Genomic DNA, 19013 nt, shown 5'->3' on the forward strand with positions numbered 1-19013 from the left:
ATGTCAAAATATTAAATGAATCCTGTAGTCTTTTAAGCAAGCCTCTCCAAGTGATTTTATGTGTCTTAGGCTCATGAAGTCATGGGTAATAAAGGTATTTTGAAACACTAAGCAGTGAGCTGCAGTTGTAAACCCATGGTCAGTTCTGTAACTTAACCCTGCTTTATTTACTTTTTCTGTCATCTTGCCTCTTTCTTTAAAATTATCTATTCTCACTTCCAAACCTAATAAAATTCTAATAATAAATTTTATAATAAGCTCTGTTTTACAGGGACCTATATAAATGACATTTTTTTTTCTGATTGCCCTTTAATATCACTTCTAAGTCAAAGTCAAGATGATTCTCACTAATGCAAAGAAAAACATGTTATATAATGCTACATTTGCTTGCATGTGCAAATAAGGTAGAATTCTCATGTTACTCTGTCTCCAGTTTTTTTCTGTTTTTGTTTAGTTACAATATTAATAAAATCATTAGAAATATAGTACAAAGAAACTAATAAAGGTTTTTCCCCATTTCCTTACTTTCTCATTGTCTAAGTATGTCCTGTTGCTCTCCATATTATGTGTATTTCTAGGGAGGTTTCATTCAGTTCTGTGGTAGGCTCCTGTCCTGTTTCCTGTCTTTTCCTGTTTTCCAATGTCTGTCACATTTGTGCTTCTGAATGAGGAAGTCCTCATTCAGCATCCTCCTTCTTGCTTAGCTTCTTTAGAACTATAGATTTTAGAAGGCTTATCCTATATTATTTGTCTAATAAGCACATAAAATGAGTATATACCATGTGTGTCTTTCTGCTTCTGGGTTACCTCACTCAGGATGATCTTTTCTAGATCCCATCATTAAATTTCATGATCTACCTATTTTTAATTGCTGAGTAGTATACTACTGTTTAAATGGACCACAATTTATGCATCCATTCCACCATTGAGGGACACATAGCTGTTTTCAGATTATAGTTATTACGAATAGTGCTCCATGAACATGTTTGAGCAAACATCCTTGTTATATACCTGAGCATTTTGAATATATGCCTAGTACTGGTATACCTGGAACTTTATTTTAATTAATTTATTTTTAATTACAGTTTATTCATTTTATATCCCAGCTGTAGCCACCTCCCCACTTCCCCTCTAAATCCCACCATCCCTCCCTTTTCACTTCCCATGCCCCTCCCCAAGTCAACAGATAAGGGAGGTCTTCCTCTTCCCTCTGACCCTAGCCTATCAGGTCGCATCAGGACTGGATGCATTGTCTTTCTCTTTAGCCTGGTAAGGCTGCTACACCATCAACAGGAGGTGATCAAAGAGCCAGCCCCTGAGATCATGTCAGAGACAGTCCCTGTTCTCAATACTAGGTAACACAGATGCCATGGGCTACATCTCTGCCAGGGTTCTAGGTTATCTCCTTGCTTGTCCTTAGTTGGAGTATCATTCTCAGGAAAGACCTCTGAGCCCAGATTATTTGGTTCTGTTGCTCTCCTTGTGGAGCTCCTGTTCCCTCCAGGTATTTCTATCTCCCCCTTCTTTCACAAGATTCCCTGCACTCTCCCCAAAGCTTTGAGTAAGAGCATCTGCTTTGACCTCCTGCTGGGTAGTCTTTCAAAGGCCTTCTGTGGTAGGCTGTTGTCCTATTCCCTGTTCTCTCCCCCTTCAGATGTCCATCCAGTTTGGCTGTCTGAGTGAGGATTGATCATCTTACCCATGGTTCCTCCTTCTAGCTTAGCTTCTTTAGGTGTACATCTTTTAGTATGTTTATCTAATATATAATAATATATAATATAATATATATAATATAATATAATATATCTAATATCCACTTATATCTGGATCTTGAGGTAGCACTATTCCTAATTGTCTGAGAAAGTAGCAAATTGATTTCCAAAGTGGTTGCACAAGTTTACATTCTCACCAGCAATGGAGGAGGGTTCCCCTTTACCCACATCCTTTTCAGCGTGTACTGTCACTTGAGTTTTTGATCTTAGCCATTCTGGCGCATGTGAGGTGAAATCTCAGAGTTGTTTTTATTTGCATTTCCCTATTGACTAAGAATTTTGAACATTTCTTTAAGTGTTTTTCTGCCATTTGATATTCCTTTATTGAGAATTATCTGTTTATCTCTGTACCCCATATTTAATTGGTTTTCTTGACTTATTGCTGTTTTACTTCTTGAGTTCTTTATATATTCTGGATATTACCCTCAGGTATCCATAAGTGTGTGGGTTTATTTCTGGGTCTTCGATTTGATCCATTGATCCACCAGTCTGTGTCTATGTAACTACCAAAGCAGTTTTTATTACTGTTGCTCTTTTGTACAGGTTGATATTGGGGATGGAGATACCTCTGAATCTTTTATTGTAGAGAATTGTTTTAGCTATTCTGGGTTTCTTATTATACTGTATGAAGTTAAGGATTTTTCTTTCAAGATCTGTAAAGAATTGCGTTGGTAATTTGATTAGAATTGCATAGAATCTGTAGATGAATTTTGATAAGATGGTCATTTTTACTATGTTAATCCTGCCAAATCATGAACATGGGACAGCTTTCCATCTTCCAAGATCTTCTATTTATTTCCTCAGACTTGAAGTTTGTTTGTTTTTTTCATACAAGTCTTTTACTTGCTTGATTGGAGTTTCACCAAGGTACTTTATGTTATTTGTGGCTGTTGTAAAGGGTATAGTTTCCCTAATTTCTTTCTCAATCCTTTAGTCTGTCTAATACAGGTGGGCTACTGATTTTTTTCTTTTGAGCTTATTTTGTATCCAGCCATTTTGCTGAAGGTATTTATCAGTTGAAGGACTTCTCTATAGTTGACTTCTTGGAGTCAGACATGTATACTATCATATCATTTGCAAATAGTGATATTTGAATTCTTCCTTTCCGATTTGAATCCCCTTGATCTCCTTTAATTGTTTTATTGCTCTATCATGGACTTCAAGAACTATGTTGAAAAGGTAAGGAGAGAATGGGAAACCTTGCCTTGTCCCTGTTTTCAGTGGGATTTATTTGAGTTTCTATCCAATTAGTATGATGTTGGCGATAGGATTGCTGTATATTGTCTTTAATATGTATATGTACCTTGTATCCATGATCTCTCCAAAACTATAAACATGAATTTTGGAGAAGGTTCTGTGGGGTGATGACAAGAAAGTATACTCTTTGGAGTTTGCATGCAAAGTTCCGTAGACATATATTTAATACATTTGATTTAGGACCTCTTTTAGTGTCATTATTTCCGTATTTAATTTCTGTCTAGATGATATGTCCCTTGATGAAAGTGGAGTGCTGAAGTCTTCCAGTATTAAGGTGGTGGGATCGATGTGTGGTTTGAGCTTAAATAATATTTCGTTTAAGAATGTACGTGCTCTTGTATTTTGGGCATAGATATTCAGGTTTGTGATGCCCTCCTGTTGAATTTTTCCTTTGATGAGAATGAAGTGCCCCTCCTCTTCTTTTTTTTTTAACTTTTATTAATTTACACTTTATTCATTTTGTATCCCCCCATAAGCCCCTCCCTCCTCCCCTCCCAGTCCCACCCTCCCCCCCCTTTCTGCATGCATGCCCCTCCCCAAGTTCACTGATAGGGGAGGTCCTCCTCTCCTTATTTCTGATCTTAGTCTATCAGTTCTCATCAGAAGTGGCTGCATTGTCAGGGTTCTAGGTTATCTCCTCGGATAGTCCTTGGTTGAAGTATAAGTCTCTGGAAAGTTCCCTGTGTTCAAATTTTCTTGTTCTGTTGCTCTCCTTGTGGAGTTCCTGTCCTCCCAGCTCTTACTATTTCCCACTTCTTACATAAAATTCCATTCACTCTGCCTGTCAGTTGGCCATCAGGCTCAGCATCTGCTTTGACAGTCTGCAGGGCAGAGGCTTTCAGAGGCCCTCTGTGGCAGGTTCCAAGGTTGTTTCCTGTTTTCTTCTTCTGGCTTTCAGAGGCCCTCTGTACCAGCTCTTCACAGATCAGTATGTTCCTTTGCTATGCTTCCAAGGAGGGAACCTGTCACTACCATACTTTATAGTGCTGTATCTTAAACTCCTTCCCTCATATACTTGTAACTCAAGTGACTCCACAACTGTCAGTTTCACATCTTTTGTTTTTTTAGTAATCAGGTTGAGAAATGAGAAATCTTTTGGATAGTTGGGAAGAATACAGAGAAAAACCTAAGTTACAAAATCTCACTTTAAAATCAGAGTGATTTCTTTCACAGAAAACTCATTCTTTGTTAGCAGTGATTGCTGTCATGTTAAGCAAGTTTTGGCATTCTACAACTTCTCCCATAAAGAATGCTTTCCAATCTTGTCAGATCTAAACAAATGCAACCATACTGAGCAAAATCATTTATACTGACAGATTAATAGGAAAAAATAATCTTCAGTGTTAGTGTTTGATTTTTCAGTCTCTTGAACTTTCATGTATATTAAGGTGATTCCTCCATGTTGAATTATAAAGGTAAGCTTGTCAGGGTGATGAAGTTGGATCAGAATAATCCTATTGAAATTTGCCAGAGGGATGATTTAGTCAGTCTCTAAAATTTTTCATTGTGATGTTGATATGCCTCTGAAAGAAACAAAATTTACTAGACTAACTTTTTTAAAGTTGCATTTCATAGTCTTTAATGAAAACAGTGTTTCAGAGCATTGGATTTAAAAAGTAGTGTCACGGGCTATGTATCATTTTGTATCCCTTTCCTTGTCTCCCGAACTAGAATTTCATCAGATTCTGTTAATATTGATAGAACTGTCTTTGTTCATAATTAAAAGTCATACCATCAGGTTGTATAACATAGTTATAATTTTCTTTTTTCTTTAAATGTATCTCTGAAATAAAGGCACCATGAGAGACCTGAAAAGTGTACAAGTACTTAGGAGCAGTTTGAATACATTAGTTAAAATTATTAGTTGTCAGTGAGAAAAAGGAAAAGTGCAGAGAATGTTAGAGGTAATTAAAGCAACTAATGAAAGTATTTGAGGTCATGCTGAAGCTTTGTTGGTGTGCATATATATTCACTAGTGTTATCTCTAAACTCACCTGTTGTATCAACAACTCTTTCATGTCTCTGCTGAGTATCAAATCTTAAAGATAGGAATTTTTACAAAGGTGTTGGTTTAGAAAACATAGAGTTTAAAAAAAGTGAACATTCCATCCTTTTATATATGTTATCCTTAAATCATTTATATACCCAAGGTCTCTTTGGACCTTAGTTTCTTTTTAATCTTCAATTTTATTGTAAAGAATGAAATATTAGGTTTCCTGTCAATAAATTTAAATGGAAATGGGTTCATCTGAACTAATGGCTGAGTAAAATGGTAACATTCCAATATTAAATAGGATGATTTGGTATATTACATTACACATTTTCATTTACTTTATAGAGAGTAGAACTTTTTATTTTATTATTATTATTATTATTATTATTATTATTATTTAGTCTGTTTGTATCCCGGCTGTAACTTCCTCCCTCATCTCCTCCCACTCTCCCTTTTTTTTCCCCCTATGTCCCTCCCCTAGTCCACTGATAGGGGTGGTACTCCTCCCCTATTATCTGATCCTAACCTCTCAGGTCTTATTAAGATTGTCTGGTTCCTCTTTCTCTATGCCCTACTATGGCCACCTCGTCAGGGGGAGTTGATCAAAGAGCAGAGCAGGCAACCAAGTTCATGCCAGTGACTTGAGAGTAGAATTTTTATGAGCAGTCACTCAGTAAAATGTGAAATGACTTCGTGGAACCATTCTCTATATTTAAGAAAAATTTTTAGAGGATACTGTTTTTTGTTATTTTATTCAATACCTTGTAAATGATTCTAATCTTTCTGTACATTGTTCTTTAGTTTCAGCTCAAATACTCAAGAGCAACCTTGCAGCAATGGAACAAAACATTCTTCGTCTGGAGCGTGATATCAAGAATTTTCCCAAAGCAGAAAGTCACCGTGATAAGTTTGTAGAAAAGATGACGATATCCTTTATTTAAACATTTGTTTGGGTTTATATGTGTAGCTATCTATTCATCTATTTACTATGTGGTTAGTTCTAGACACCCTAGTCAATAACATCAGATGAGTTTGTGTGTATGCTATTTTTTTTACTGTTATTAGCAGCATAAATTTCATTTCACAATGTTTTTAATTTGGCAGGGTAAGCAAGGGAACAATTAGATAAAAAATTACCATTTCTGAAATATAAATTTTATTTGGAAGCTCACAAGGTAAGTCTTAGGAGGTTTGAGTATACCTAAAAGAACAATACAATCTTCTTTCATAACTAAGTGCTTAAAGGATAGAATCAGCATGAAATAATGACTTCGTGGAGAGGTTATACTTTTCTTTCTTCTTTGGATTCACATGCATTTTCTGAGAGTATACATGTAATTTGAATGAGTAATATCAGTAGGCTGAAAATTAAATGGATAGATATATTGATGGAAAGTGAAATTAATTGATCAGTAGCTGATATATTTCAATCAACTGTAATATATGTATAGAAAAAACAGTAAATATTTATTACTACATAAACACTTAAGAAACCATATTTCATATACAACATACTGATAAATTACACACAAACAGACAGACAGACATGCACACACATACACGCACACACACACATGAAAGGAAAATGTGAAAAAGCACCTTTAGTTTGAATTATTCAATGTTAAATCTGGTATCTTAAGATAAACTGCATTCAGAGCTGATTTTTTTTTTTTTTTTTTTTTTGGTTCTGGATTTTTAGAAATTAGAGCCATATCTTCCTCCTCTGGGTTTAAATAAGTATCTTGAAGTGCAGATTGATTCACTAGTTTATATATCTATGGGAATAAATACTACAATTTCTTTCTCATATAATAAGTAAATTCCTTCAACACCTGTATATAGTCACCTTCTTTCAAGGTTAAATCTATCACCTTTTTATTGTTCCTGTATTTCATTCCTACCCAACTTAGACATTACTTTCTGAACCTATGAATTTCTTATGACTGGTTCTTGGAATTTATATAAAAAATATTTTCCACTCTTACTGTTTTACCTCATTAAACAATGCTGTTTGGTCCTTGAGTGATGCTACATTTGTAAATAAGATTATTGAATGAACAAGGTTGTGAGCCAGTAGAAGCAGACAATCCTCATCTAGCTTTGGATTATATAACTAGCCACAGTAAGATGCTTAATACCGACATTTCACTTTATTGATGATTAGATTTATTTTTCTTTCAAATATGTTATGTTGTTCTTATGCTAGAAAAACACTTTTTTTTTTCTTTTGACTCTTGTGTCATGTTTTTAAAATTTAATTTGTGATCCTCTTGTTCTGTAGAGTATTTCCATTTACAATTGGCTTATGGACACAACAGATTGCAACTTTGAGTCTTTGTTCCTCATTTTAGAAAATTAAAACAAGAAAAAGAAAAAAAAACTAATTTTAAAACCTCATGAAATTTGACTAGACTCCCTATTTTATTTCTCGATTTATGTAGGTAATTAATAATTTTAAAATGAAAATCCAGACCTTTCAGTATCTGTATGGTACAGATGAATAGTATCTTCATTTAAGTGGTACTAAAGTATGACTTTGTCCACAAGGAGATTAGAAACTGTATTAAAATGTATAGGACTGTTACTTTGCATTTCATGGCAATAAAAGATATGGCAATTTATTACAGAAAATGGAATATTTAACATGTTAAAAACTATAAATTAATAAATTATACTAGGAAATTATTTTTCAGATTGCTCTTGTTCTGAAAATCTGAGTGGGTGCTTAGTGCAGATTTCAATTTTCTAGAATGACATGAGCAGAATGCAAAATTATCACATGTGCTCTATTTTTGTATTGTTTTGGTCATTGATCAAAGAAAATCTGAAAAGTCTGGCTGACAAGGGAGATTAGAACCAAACTAAGGTTCCATGGATAAACAAAAATTTCTCTTAACCACTGAGCCATCTTTCTGGTCCTTGGATTATGTTTTAAAATGAATACCAAAACTATAGATATTTCTCTTACCAATAGTTTTTTGTTTATTTTAGATATTGATCCTTTATATTCAGTAACTATAATACAAATGTGACAGTACTTTACCTGGCTAACTATAATCTATCTGTAAGAATTTTGAGTTAAAAAAATGAATAGCAATCCCATATCCATGACCTCTATAAATAGGAACAGAGCAGGTAACAACAGTGGCATGATAGCTACTGAATATGCTAATTGAATCTTAACTAGATGGACAAGTCAGGCTTGTCGATCCAACAACATCTCATGCTTACCCTTATTCTTTCACACTACTAACTCAATTCTTATTATACTGTCACCTGATGAAATTGTGGTCATGGAAGCTTACTAATGTATAAGCTCATTCTTTGTATCTCTTTCTGAACTCTGGCTGGCTGGTTCAACTCCGCTGTTCTGGCTCAAAGGTCTTCCGCACACTGACTGATTTAAACTGGTTTCTCCATCAGCTTCTCAGTGAATTCTTCTGATTGGCTTCAAACTAAATGTGGCAATTTGTTTTAATATGGCTTCTTATTCTCTACCTTTCACTGCCTCTGCAGACCTTCACTGAACTGCATGAACTCCCGGAAGTCCCAAAGAACTCAACTCCACTGTACTGCACTCACTGCACTGACTCACAACTGACTGACTGAACTCAACACTACTGTCTTTTCTACTGAACTCTTTACTGTACTAAAATTGACTCCTTTCTCTACTGCAATGTCTTCTCTTCTGAACTCTCTACTTCACTGTGTTCTCTTTTGTAATCTTTCTCTTTTGTATCCTATTCTGCTATCTTAATTCTACTGTACTGCTCTTAAGTAGCTTCTCTTTCCTGTTTGTTCTCAGAGTTGGTTATATCCTATCACTGACTTGTTCCATCAGATCTTTTTCTCATTTGTTACTTTGCCCCTCAATTAGATATCACTTTTAAACATAAATACTTCCTTCTACAAACTAACTTTACCTTTGTTATTTGGGATTAAAGGTGTATACTAAGAGTGTATCTGCATTCTAGCCAGACAGATTAAAATAGGTCATTCCAGCTGAGTCACACAGACATTCAAGGTCTTTGGATGTGATTCCTTGCTAAGCATTCATGTTGCCAGATAAAATTCCTCTATATTTTATTACATGTTACATGTATTTTATTACATATTACATGTTACCAAGACATTAAACTACTACAGTACACACAATCAAAAACCCAATCTTAATTTTCTGGCAGATGGGGATTCACATAGAATCTATATTAGTGTTCCTTTAGCAAAGCTTATACCGCATTTATTAACTTCTATGTATCTATCAGATATCCGACAACTAGCACAACATAGGCACTCAGCAGATATTTTATATTAAGTGTAAATCTAGAATCCAAGCCTCTTCTTTGACTTATTCCATCTAAAAGAATATTGCTCAGCAGTAATAATCTTCCCTTATAATTATTTCTAAAAGTTTCTCCATATAAATCTTGTCAGGAATTTAAGTAACATTGAATAACTATTTTAGATCTTTCAATAAAAAAGATGTTGTTAATTTTAGATGTTATGATCCATACATTTTAAAGTAATTATTTTGTTTTGTTAAAGCTAGAAAAATGAATAGCCTAGCAAAACAAGGTTGAAATTCCAGTGTTTTTAGGGCTGTAGTAGGAGGACTACCATAAGTTCCAGGCCAGCCTGAGCTACGTAGTAAAACATTGTCTCAAAAAATGGAAATACATACATACATATGTACATACATACAGACATACATACATGTTCTTCTGTATATGAAGCTGCCTTATTTCTAGCTTCAAGAAGCCAACAGCTTTATTAGAAAGTACGTTGTTTTTTTCTCTAATTTTCCTTAAACTGTTTCTTATTTCTGACTCAGAATAAAATAGTATAGGGAAGAAAAAAATCTCTTTGAACACCCATTGCATGATGTATTACTTAACACCACTGTAAAAATACAGATTAAAAGAAGATCATATAAAGTAAATAAATGTGTTTCCTGTTATAGGAGCCTTCAAAAAAGGAGGGGACCCTATTTTTTTATGAACAGTTATATAAAAATCTGAATTGAAGATGTAATACCCAGAGAGTCCCCAAACGACCAACAGGCTTTGAATCCGATGCAAAACACACGATGGTCTTTTATTACAAACTCAAGCTATTTTCTGTTTTTTAGAAAAGAAAACCTAGTATTTTTTTTTCCTTGCCTGTGGCATTATTGATGTTTGATATCACTTGCAACCAAAGATAGGTTAACAAAGAGAAAAAGAGAAAAAAAAAAAAAAGAAATATATATATTTATTTATTTATTTTTACATTTTATAATATCCTTTATTACTTCATTGGTCACTTACCTATTCATTAAATCAACTACATTTAAAATGTCAAGTAATAACACCTTTGATTTTTTTTTTATTCCAGACCACTTTGTACCAGTTAACGTCTTTTTTTTATTCAATTTTTATTTAATTTTATTTTTTTTCTTATCAGTTACATTTTATTAACTTTGTATCCCAGCCATGTCCCGATCCCTCATTCCCTCCCAGTCCCTTCCTCCCTCCCTCATATCCACCGTGCCCCTTTCCAAGTCCACTGATAGGGGGACCTCCTCCCCATTCATCCGATCCTGTTTTATCAGGTATCTTCAGGACTGACTGCAAAGCCCTCCTCTGTGGCCTACAGGATTGCTCCTCCCTTGGAGGGTGGGGAGGTCAAAGAGCCAGTCATTGAGTTCCTGTGGGAAACCAATTGGTTACTGAGCTACCACAGGCTACATCTGAGCAGAGGTTCTAGGTTATATCCATATATGGTCCTTGGTTGAATGTCAGTCTCAGAAAAGAAATATATTTAACTGCTTTATGTGACAAAGGAGTAGTCCAGATAGGAAGACTCCTGAGGAGGTCCATTTGCATATTGTCTGATGAAAGGAATGTCTGGTTCCAGATAAAAATGATTAGATAAAAGTGGTATGAAATGTTGTTAATATTATTGGAGGGAGGAGAGGCTAAACAAGATTCTTTCCTGTGTATCCATTCATGTGACAGCCCCCACTCTCAGCAAAACAGACACCTTTCACCTGTGGAGAAGGCAAAAGCTGGTAACTTTCCTTGTTTTTACAGTTTGAGGAAGGTGAATTTTAGTTTCAGTGATCTGAACCTTGAGGAAAAGTCAAGAGAAAATCTAAAAGACCTTATTTTTATAGCCTTTCTATTTTCCTTAAGCTCAAAATGGTTTGCTAAAGCATCCTGCTTTGTGTTAATGTGGTCTGAGAACTAATACAAACTTCTGGCCCACCAACCTGTTTGCTCTCATTGTTCTCCTTTCTCCCTTCTTTCCTTCTCAGACAAGCATGAAAGGATTGTTCTATTTACTGTGATCAGCATTCTCAGGAAGAAAAGAAACTCATTCTTAAAAAGAAAGAGATGTTTGTACTTTTAGGCAAACTGCTTTTTTTGTTTGTTTTGTTTTCGTTTTTGAAATAGGCTGTCACTATGTAGCCCTGTCTTGCCTAGACTGTTCTATATAGACCAGGCTGACCTCTATCTCAGAGAGATTTGCCTTCTGCCTCTGGAGTGTTTATAATTAAGACTGTGCACCACCATGCCCTGCTTTCTTCTATTTTTAAGTATGTACTGTTGTTCAAAACTATCTAACAAAGTACATTAATCACAGTGTTGACCTTACTGCTTACATCCTGTTGACAAACTTCTTACCACATTTACTCAGAGATTTTGTTAATGGCAAGGATGTCTCTGGCCCAAAAACAGCTTAGCTTTTTGATTGACTGCTACCTAAATCATTTTCCCAGCTAGAGAACAGAGAGTGACTGAGCAGCAGGAGCACCATTAACACATTGACAAGAAGAGCTGACAGAATCTTAATGACATTAACACCCCGTCAACTATCAACACCTGGGATTTCCTCATAGCATGAGGAGAACTATTTGAGGTAGTTACAAATCACATTACCAATGAAGCACTTTGTCTTCTCCAGACAATTCAGAACAGATTTGGGGTCACCACAGCACTACCATTATGTTAATTTTATTACACTATTCTCTATTAGGAGAATATTTTAAAGTAGATTAAAAACTCAGTTAATGTTCAGCCAGAAGTATCACATCATGGCCTTTCAGCACAAGCCAGTAATAGGTTTAGAGGGATGATAATCCATTCTTTGTAAAGCAAATGTCACATGGAATTGACAAAACAAAAACAAAGAACAAGACCCTCCTGCCTCTCTTCATCTTTTTAAAAATAATTGTTTATTATAATTTATTTACTTTGTAGCCCGGCTGTGGCCCCCTCCCAACCCCTCCCCGCCTATTCTTCTCCTATGCCCTTGCCCTAGTCCACTGATAGCGGAGGTTCTCCTCCCTTTCTATCAACCCTAACCTATCAGGTCTCATCAGGACAGGCTGCATTGTCTTCCTCCTTTAGGGGGAGGTGATCAGAAATCCTGCCACTGAATTCATGCCAGATATGACATCTATTCCCCTTACTAGGAAACCCACTTAGAGACTGAGCTGCCATGGGCTATATCTGTGCAGAGGTTCTAGATTATCTCCATGCATGATCCTTGGTAGGGCTATCAGTCTCTGCAGGGCCCTCAGGGCCCAGGTTTTGTTGTTGTTGTTGGCTCTGTTGTTCCCCTTTTGGAGGTTCTGTCCCCTCCAGGTCTTTCTATCTCCCCCTACTTTCAAAAAATTCCAAGCACTCTGTCCAAAGTTTGGCTATGATTCTCAGCCTCTGCTTAGATACCTTGATCAGTAGAGTCTTTCAGAAGCCCTCTGTGGTAGGCTTCTGTTGTCCTGTTTCCTGTCTTCTCCTGCTTCCAATGTCTATTACATTTACCCTTCTGAATGAGGATATAGGAACTAGAAAATATCATCTTGAGTGAGGTAACCCAGGAGCAGAAAGACACACATGGTATATACTCAATCATAAGTGGTTGTTAAACATCTAATATAGAACAAACATACTAAAATCTATAGTCCTAAAGTAGCTAAACAACAAGGAAGACCCTAGGGAAGATGCTCAACTCTCATTTTGAATATAATGTCGTAACCCGGCCATTTTCTGTCCTTCAAAGAAAAACTGAGAATTTCAGGCTTAACTGGAGAAAGATCTACCACATCTGACTCTTTGTCCTTATTCTTTATGCCCTACTGGTCTCCAAACTCAGAAAAAAGATAGGAAATTCACAGTAAGGGATTTTTGTTCCATTTGACAAGTTCAAATAGAGGAAAACATAACATTTTTTTCTTTTAAAAAGAGAGGGTAATATCCATGGATATAATGCTTACATTGAAAAAGAAAACTGATTTTACAATACAAATAGTTCAACATTGCTTCTTTAAAAAGAAAGATGGTTGAGGTGAAGATATATTTTCATGGTAGATTACTTTTCCCAGTCAGTACAGGACTCTGTGTTCAACACAACATGAGAATGACAAACAATTGTTCAAAATACAGGCTACTAATAATGCTCTGGAGGACTTTTAAGTTAAATTAGAATATTAATAGAAGGAAATGTATACACAATAATATTTAAATGGCTATAAATTAAAATGATATCAACAATTATAAAAAAACTAGAGCTAAATAAGAGTTACAGACGCAAAATTGGAAAAGGGACATGAGCGTACAACTGGGCTATATGTACACAAGGACAAGTGGAGATTGGTAACCATGGAACACATTGGAAAATTAAGATAGGAAGAGTGCACATACTAACAGTGGAAAATGTGCAGGAACATAGAACAATTCTTTTTAAAACTGGACTATACTAGGCCACAGACAGAGCCTAAAGGTAAGACCTATGATCAAAAAGCAGACTCAGGGGTAACTTGATAAAGAGTCTTTATATATCCTAATGAAATGCTTCATACTAAGAGCTGGATGTGATAGAATTAATAGAGTGATTCCTATCATGCAGGAGGCTCTAAGTTGATTTCCAGCACAATATAAACTAAGATTTTTGAAGTAGTAGTAGGAATATTACAAGCTCAAAGTTAACCTCAGCTATACAGTAAGTTCTAAGCTGACCTCAGCTAGATGAGTTCCTGTCAGAATGAAAATGAGAACATGACTGCTCCTAGGTATAGTGGAGGATAAAGTATTTTGTAGATATGAGGTTAAAAACAGCCAGAAGCATTGGGGAGGGCTCAGATTGAACTGGGCTAGTAGAATAGACTAGGTTATGAGAAGAGAAAAAGGGGGAGAACAAAAGTGTAAGAGAGAAACCTAGAGGCCGAGATTGCTCATGGAAAGTTATATAGGAAAGAGAAGCTTGAGGAAGGGAAGCAAAACTTAGAAGCTAAAGAGATTTGGGGTTGGAGGAGGGCTGGATAGATGGCTCAGAGGTTAAGAGCACTGGGTGCTCTTCTAAAGGTCTTGAGTTCAATTCCCAGCAACCACATGGTGGTTCACAGCCATCTGTAATGAAATCTGGTGTCCTCTTCTGGCATGCAGGTGTACATGCAGACAGAATACTGTATGAAACATAAGTAAATAAATAAATCTATAAAGAGTTTTAAGATAAGGGGTGGGGGATAAAAATGCTAAGGAGCCTGAACTCTGTAATAGGTACTAAAAAAGACTGGTGACCAGTTTCTACTTTGATACCTTAAATAGGCAACTCAGCCATTTTTTCTAGGTTTCTTGAGACTTAACACTGTCCTTAAAAATAAATACAAATAACAAATAGACATAAAGAAATGCTTCAGGCTACATGTATTTGAAGCTGCACAATAGTTCAAGGTGTGGAAGTATTTATACATGTATTATAATAACATAATATATTGTGATATGGGGCCGAAGTGTAACTGAGCAGTTCAATTTGGTTTCAGATTGATGATATACCTTAAGTAAAGTCATATAGTATTTTGGACTGTGGCATATCACATAAATTGGATGTGGAATTTTCTGTTTGTGGCATCATGTCAGTTTTTAAAATGATTCTGATTCTGGGGTACTTCTTATTTCAGATTTTTAGATTAGCAATGTTCTTTTCTCCTCTCTCCCTTATTCTTCCCCCTCCCCCATCATACAGTTATGTCAGCCTTAAGCAATCTTCAGGTTAGGTACCATTATTAGGCTTGTTTTGATTAAGCTCATTTAAATATGAGAAGACTAGGAAGGATCAACAATGTGGTTAAATGATATCAATGATAAACTATAGTAAGAATTTTGATCCAAAGTTTGGTCTTTCAGACCTGTGTTCCTAACCATGATGTTACACTACCCTTGAGTTCCGAGAGGTTCATAAATCCACATTTGTTTCCTGTGAAATTGTTTTATTGCCTTCTTACTGTCTCAACTGAGAAAAATGTTCCTTTTGAAAGGATTGTAAACTAATTTATAAATTAGCTGCTCACTTACACTATCTCCTCTAGAAAAGCTTTCCTAATCATAACAATCAAAATTAATTTCTTTGTCCCTGTGTTTTCGTATTATTTTAATACTTTGATGATCGTGCTTGCTCATTTGCCTGTACTCTGTTTATGTACATTCCTACTTTGCACAGCGACTCATAAACAACTTTAAGATATGGATTCTTTTTCATCTTTAATTATTTTGCAACAAGTAAGGCATAATTCTTTTTTAGAAAACTAATTTTTTTCTTTAAATAACTTAGAACTTACTGAAAATTATATGAAGCTTAACATTCTTACAAGAAAATGGAGAATATTAGATTTTTATTATGGAATGACCTCAGTTTGTCCAAAGAAAGGACCCTAATGCCTGTCTAATGTTAGTCTTTTACTATGTTTTGACTTTAAAGTGGCTGATTAAAAATTATGTCTTAGCCAACTTTCTATAGAAATTTCCTGTTTCTAAGGAACTCTTTGAATGGAGTCTGTGTTTGGGGAATCTGTGTGCACAAAACTTCTCTGTTTGATGAGCCTTGCTCATTTGAAATTCAGTCTGAAATTACACTGAGCGTGAACTCCATTTCTCAAACATTGTCCAGGGAATTTGATAGACATTTGGTGTGTGATGGTAATGGTGAGAAGATAATGTATCACTGGTTAAAGGGTGCATAAACCCTTTCAAGCCACAGGAGACCCGTCTGAGAAATTATCTTTTTCAGAACATGAAACAAGACTTAATTTGTCTGAAAAGAGTTAATGTTCCCTCAACCTGACAATTTCTCATCATTCTTGCCACCAGAAGCTACATTTTAATAGATTAAAAAGCTGTCTATGGAATTCATTCATATTAAGTAGAAATAATAGAAAATACTTGAGAAATATACTATCCAACTTGGTTATTTTATGTGTATAGTTCACATATACTAGAATATATCTATATCTGTTCATAGAAACAAAGATGAAAGATTTTCATGTTTACAGTATTATAAATTATACATATTAATGGAGCTAGGAATTTGTTTAGTTTTACATTAATTTTAAAATGACTAAAATATAAATTTTGTATGACATTTGTATTGTTAATCTCACATATTTTATAGTAATAATAATATTAATGTCTCTTTAAATATACTCTTACAGAAACACTCAAACATACTATTTTCATAATGTTGAGAGGCAAAACAGTATTTTTCCTTATGGCAGATGACTATTTGCTTATCAATTTCTAATATACCTTAAATAATATATAGCACATGAAAGCTTCTGTTGAGCACTCCCTGTTATTTTATTCTATTTAAACTTTATGATACAGGTAGTGAATTCATTGTATTTTAGGTTAAAACTAAAAAAAAAAAAATGATGTTAAATCTAACCTGAAAGCAGTTGGTTGACCATACAGTATTTGTGCCATTATTGAACCTATGGTCATATCTTGCAATGCTTGTCATTATTTCAATTTACAAGTTTCACATATGGCTTAGACTATTGATGACTTCTTCCTCAGAAATGTGAATAGCACCTTCCAGGACTGTGAGAGGTAGCATAAACAACAGAAAGAAGCTTTCTTACCAGTAAAAACTTGATTTCTACCTGTCCATTGACCAATGTGTCTGTTAGTCTCAGCAATCAGGTCTTACCATCAGTTCTGATGGGCAAGCAAGAACAGTGAGAATACTATGCCTTGCTTGAGAGGGTATTCTTTGGGATACCCATAACCAATAAATGGAGAACAGATTTCCCACATGTGTAACTGGGCTTTTAATTTGACAGCATATGGCTTCAAAGGGGGGAAAAACACTTGTATAGAGTAACTTTGTCTTTCTCTCTTTCTCTCTTCCTCTCTCTCTCTCAGTGTGCGTGTGTGTGTGTGTGTGTGTGTGTGTGTGTGTGTGGTGACACAATTGTTGGTATCCTTAAATTTTAAACAAAGAAATCATGATGTTATGAATAAGGAAGGTAAGATATGGGAAGAGTTGGGGTGAATATGATAAAAATACATTGTAAAAATTCTCAAAGAATTAATAAAATTACTTAATTAAATTGATTTCAGCTAGGGAGTTAGCTTAGTGGATAAGTGTTCTTGCTGTACACGCATGACAACCTGAGTTGAAACTCCAGTACTTGTAAAAAAACCCCAGGTACAGCATCTACACCTTTAACACTAATACTATGTGAGATCAATACTATGTGGATCGCTGGGGATTTCTTGCTAACAACCTAATTTCTAATTCAGTTAGAGTTTCTGTCTCAATAGAATAAAAGTAATAGTGTATGACACCAGATGTCCCTCTCTGGCTTCTGCACATACACACACATACAGGCACACACATGCACACATGCATACATGCACATGCACACAGAATACACATTCACATATGCAACATACAAACAAATAAATGTAAAAAGCAGGGGAATATATTAATAATGATACTATTGCAAGGATAGGATAAGTTATTATATTGTGCAAATGCATTTGTAGTGCTAGAAATTATTTATTATTGCTTATCTTATCAAATTTTGATGGTGAATATATATGTGTGAGTATCATATATATAATGTGTCTATATATTTACATAATTCATCTTCAGACATATATTTTGGAATTAGTGAAGATTAAATATTAGCTACTCATTTAAGGCTAAGAGACTCACCATGATAAGAGGAGAAAAAAAAGAAATGAAAATTTTAAAAGGAATTTAGGCAAACTTTCTGGAGGTCAGCAGTTAGAAGGAAAATTGGACCTACACAGCTGATGTCATCTGAGTAGGTACCTAAAATCGTTTACCATGGGTGTACCCCAGAACCTAAAACATGTAATTGCATTTTGTACACAGTTGAAAAAAATGATATGTCCATCTTAGTCAAAACATATGTCCAATGAATAGACAGTTGACCCCATCATCTAGTCTCTACACTTTTCAAATATATGCACATGCATATACATGTGTGTATATAATAACACAGACATATACACATTCACATACAGAAAAAGAATGAATGTTTAAACAATAATTTGTAAAATTGAAAAGTTGTATAGAAAATGCTGTTTATCATTCTGCCTTATGTATTATTAATGTAAAATAAATTATTGTTTTCATCAAGGAATTGTTTAGAGTCAAGGTCTTGGGTTTTTCTGTAGGAAAAATTGTCTTTGTTTTTGTTTTTGTTTGAGATAGTTTCTCATGTCTGCCATCCTGATCCTCCTTCCTTTACCTGTCTGTCATTTGTTAGAATTACGGACATGTCAAACCTTTTAGCTAAGTTTTGTTCATTCATTTTTTTTAATTTAAGTATTTATAAGTATTAAGTATTTATTTTCACTAAATTCTGGGTGGGTCTGCTTTTATTGACTTCACATTAATAGAAAAAAAAAAAGGTGCATTCCTCCAAACGCAGAAAATTTATGAAGGAAGCAAAATATTCAAGTAGTATCCAAATGTTCATTTTTTTTTATTTGAGGACTTTGGCCCATGTGATAATGACACCTGCATTTGTAGTGCGTTGTTATACATCATTTAGTCTGATCTTGAAGCTAACTAGCATGCCTAGAGATTTGCCTCCTAGATATCTCTAAATCTTATTAAGTTTATAGCCAAATGAGATAATTGTTTTAATTGATATGTGATTGTAGTGTAGTCTGAAAATACAATAATGTTTTAAATAT

At 34.8% G+C, this 19013-nt stretch overlaps 1 protein-coding gene across 5 annotated transcripts in view; it reads left to right on the forward strand.

Moving 5' to 3' along the window:
- Nucleotides 1-19013, forward strand: part of Diaph2 (diaphanous related formin 2) — a 970999-nt gene that overhangs the window by 547520 nt on the left and 404466 nt on the right. For all 5 annotated transcript variants that reach the window (XM_055608281.1, XM_055608283.1, XM_055608282.1 and 2 more), the window contains one exon: nucleotides 5824-5948. In XM_055608281.1, the coding sequence (XP_055464256.1) occupies nucleotides 5824-5948 (125 nt within the window). The remainder of the gene's footprint in view (nucleotides 1-5823; nucleotides 5949-19013) is intronic.

The sequence above is a fragment of the Psammomys obesus genome, unplaced genomic scaffold (assembly GCF_907164565.1).
Source record: "Psammomys obesus unplaced genomic scaffold, mPsaObe1.curated_primary_1811, whole genome shotgun sequence".
Lineage (NCBI taxonomy): Eukaryota > Metazoa > Chordata > Mammalia > Rodentia > Muridae > Psammomys > Psammomys obesus.